Raw genomic sequence first — 2,952 nt, forward strand, 5'->3', positions numbered from 1 at the left:
GCATATTCTCACACAGGGAATGAGTCGACACAATAAAAACAAATTTGACTGAGACATGAGTTTGACTACATGACAGGAACAATTGCGACTCCCTAGTGAAATCTGTACTTGTGTTATATGTTTTAAAACCATATTTACTATGTGATACCTGTGTGAAAGTAAAGGAAACTATTTGACCAGTCTAAATGTAGTGGTTCTTAATCTGGACTTGGTCTAGATGTTAAAAAAAATAAAATAAAAACAGAAAAGTGAAATCTCCAAATTTGACAGTGGGTTTCAGACAGCGTTTAGGGTTTACCTATAAGGTCTAACACACCTCCACGATAGTAAGAGGTGCATGACACTGATCAGTGGCTCAGCAGTGTGTCTTAAACTTCCCTTAACTTCCCCTTTAACCTTGCCTTAACTGCCGAATCGGAAACTACGAATCGGAAGCTGACTTCATCGGTGTCAGGGAACATGTGAATGTCATGCCAGCTTAATCCACTACCTGAATCAGTTCATGCCTGGTTGCTTGTAGTTATCGGTGAAAGTTGGCATGTAAATTACATCTTGCAGGACTGTGCCTTCGTTCACCTCAGACAGCTCAGAATCGGGAAGAATCTGACTTAGCTGATTCATTAACTAGCCTGCTAATGTTAGCATTTTAGCTTCAGACGGAATCGCGATGGATCCTGACCAACAACTGAGAAATGTAAGTCACTCTCGCATTCACTGACAGCTACATTCAGTTTAATTGCAAGTGAACACACGTTTGATAGTGAGCTTGACTGGATGTGTCTCTTGCAGCTGCGGGATTTTCTTCTGGTTTACAACCGCATGACTGAAATCTGCTTCCAGCGATGCACGAGCAACTTCAACTACAGAAACCTCACCATGGACGAGGTAAAGACTACATTTATACTGTTGCTGCTTTGATTGTTTTGCCCCGCTGCGTGTTTCATCATCTTTACTTAACCTGCCCTTTCTCTGCTGGTATATTACATGGCCAAAAGTATAAGGACATCCCGACAGTACATCCATTAATGAAACTGCTGAGCATTTCAGTCCTAAACTTTTGGCATGAATATGCTGCTCAGCCTCTGTACCCTCTTCTGGAAAGTCTTCCCATAAGAGTTTGGAACCTGGCTGCAGGGGATTGCTCCCATTCAGCCCCTGGAGCATTAGTGAGGTCGGGCACTGATATTGGGTGATATGTGGTTGAGGTCAGGGCTCTGCAGGCTAGTGACGTAGCATTGTTCATGGGGCACAGGGGTAAACATTTCCATTGATTGCAACCAAGGGCCTAAACCACAGAAGAAAAAACAGACCACATATGAACATGTCTACATACTTTTGGCCAAATAGTGTATGATGAACACATACTGTAGTTACTGACTTATCACCTCTGGTTTCTGGTGCCTGTCCAGGAGCGCTGTGTGGACAGCTGTGCGGGGAAACTGATTCGGTCTAACCACCGCTTGATGGGCACCTATGTGCAGCTGATGCCTCGGATGGTGCAGCGCCGGATGGAAGAGATGGAGAGCAAGGCTGCAGAGAATGCCAAGGCAGCAGAGGCAGCGACTTCTGCATCTATAGGGCCTCCTGCCACAGAGGCCCTACCTGCGTCTCCAAGCCCCTTCACCTCGTCTCCATCCCCACAAATACCTGCACTGTTGACCCCTATAGCGACTGATGTCGGACCAGAGGCCCATGGCTCAGTCTTAAAGCCAGCAGGATTAGATATTCCAGTAGAGCTGGAGGCTGCTGTGTCCAAATCCACAACAGCCACTGCGGCCAAATTATCTGCCGCCGCACCACTAACACCTGCAACTGAAACAATAAATACTTCAGTACTTAATAAAGCTGACAATGGACCATCTTATACTGCAGGCTTTCCTCAGCCGCCCATAGCTGGCTCCCAAACTGAGTCTGTAAGCTCAGTGCCTGTGTTTATGCCATCTAAATCAACCTTATCAGAAAATGCTCTTGTGTCAACAGTCGCTGCACCTACAGTCGCAAAATCGACAGAGAGCCTGTCGGGCCAAGAGAGAGCCCCAGAGGTTCCCCCTCCGTCAGGCCAGTAATGATGCCCAGTCCGGGTCAGTCTCAGCTTGTCAAACTCCCACCACAACCAACACAAATCTGATGAGTAGCTCATTAATGGCAATCCCAAACAATGATGTTATTCTCTGTATTGCTGAAAAGAATAGTTGATTAATGGATTGACGTAAATTATAAAATAACTTAACCGTTATATATGATATCATCATGATGTCATATATAACTTTTCCTAGCTGCAGGCTCTCCAAGGTGAACATTTGTTTTTCTCTGTTTTCATAGTGTAATTTAAAAAGTCTTTGAGGTTTTGTTTTTCATTATGTGATTGACAAAGTTGGCAACATGAAGACCTCATTTTACACTCTGCTAACTTGTGACTGGCAAAATCCAGGTGTTAAACTCTCTGTTGTTTTGTCATGAAAGGCAGTAACAAGAATTAATTTTTAATATGTGTATATAAGCGTGTCTGTGCAGTGGTGAGAATATTGCCAGTCAGATCTCCACAGTGATCAGTCTTCAGTCTGCAGACCTGGATTGTGGAAGCTTGATCACATTTGGACTTAAGTCTGGACTTTCAAAAGCCTGGACGGCTCAGTCTGATTATTCCCCAAACACACTCAGTCCTGATAATTGTTTTGTAGGTTGACACAGCAACAGCAAAAATGGTAATTATCAGCAATAAACGAGAGTATTCGATACCTTTTTGTCAAGCTTTCTTCATTTTAAATGCCCCAGTGACATGTTGTATTTGTTATTTGCAAACATTGAAGGCCTTCCTGCTGCCGGATGCCCTAACACAGCAGTGAGCTGGGGCGTATGCCACATGCTCTCATCGCTGTGGGTGTGAATCCAGTTCATGACTTTGTCACATATCATCACCTCTCTCTCCTCCCATCATTTCCTGTCTTTGCA

The 2,952-nt window shown here is 44.3% G+C and overlaps 1 protein-coding gene across 1 annotated transcript; it reads left to right on the forward strand.

Moving 5' to 3' along the window:
• The first annotated feature begins 422 nt into the window (after window positions 1-422).
• On the forward strand, window positions 423-2,738 carry timm10b (translocase of inner mitochondrial membrane 10 homolog B (yeast)). Its single transcript, XM_023421367.2, has 3 exons — window positions 423-694; window positions 790-885; window positions 1,410-2,738. The coding sequence occupies exons 1-3, from the start codon at window positions 668-670 to the stop codon at window positions 2,064-2,066; spliced, it is 780 nt and encodes a 259-aa protein (XP_023277135.1). The 5' UTR covers window positions 423-667; the 3' UTR covers window positions 2,067-2,738.
• Window positions 2,739-2,952: the final 214 nt, after the last annotated feature.

The sequence above is a fragment of the Seriola lalandi genome, unplaced genomic scaffold (genome assembly GCF_002814215.2).
Source record: "Seriola lalandi dorsalis isolate HSWRI2012SDOR001 ecotype SW California unplaced genomic scaffold, Sedor1 jcf7180002054672, whole genome shotgun sequence".
Lineage (NCBI taxonomy): Eukaryota > Metazoa > Chordata > Actinopteri > Carangiformes > Carangidae > Seriola > Seriola lalandi.

Coding starts and splice junctions, on each gene's coding strand:
- timm10b (XM_023421367.2), top strand. CDS start 668: ATGGATCCTGACCAACAACTGAGAAAT. Junction 695..789: donor CTGACCAACAACTGAGAAAT/GTAAGTCACTCT, acceptor TGTCTCTTGCAG/CTGCGGGATTTTCTTCTGGT. Junction 886..1,409: donor GAAACCTCACCATGGACGAG/GTAAAGACTACA, acceptor GTGCCTGTCCAG/GAGCGCTGTGTGGACAGCTG.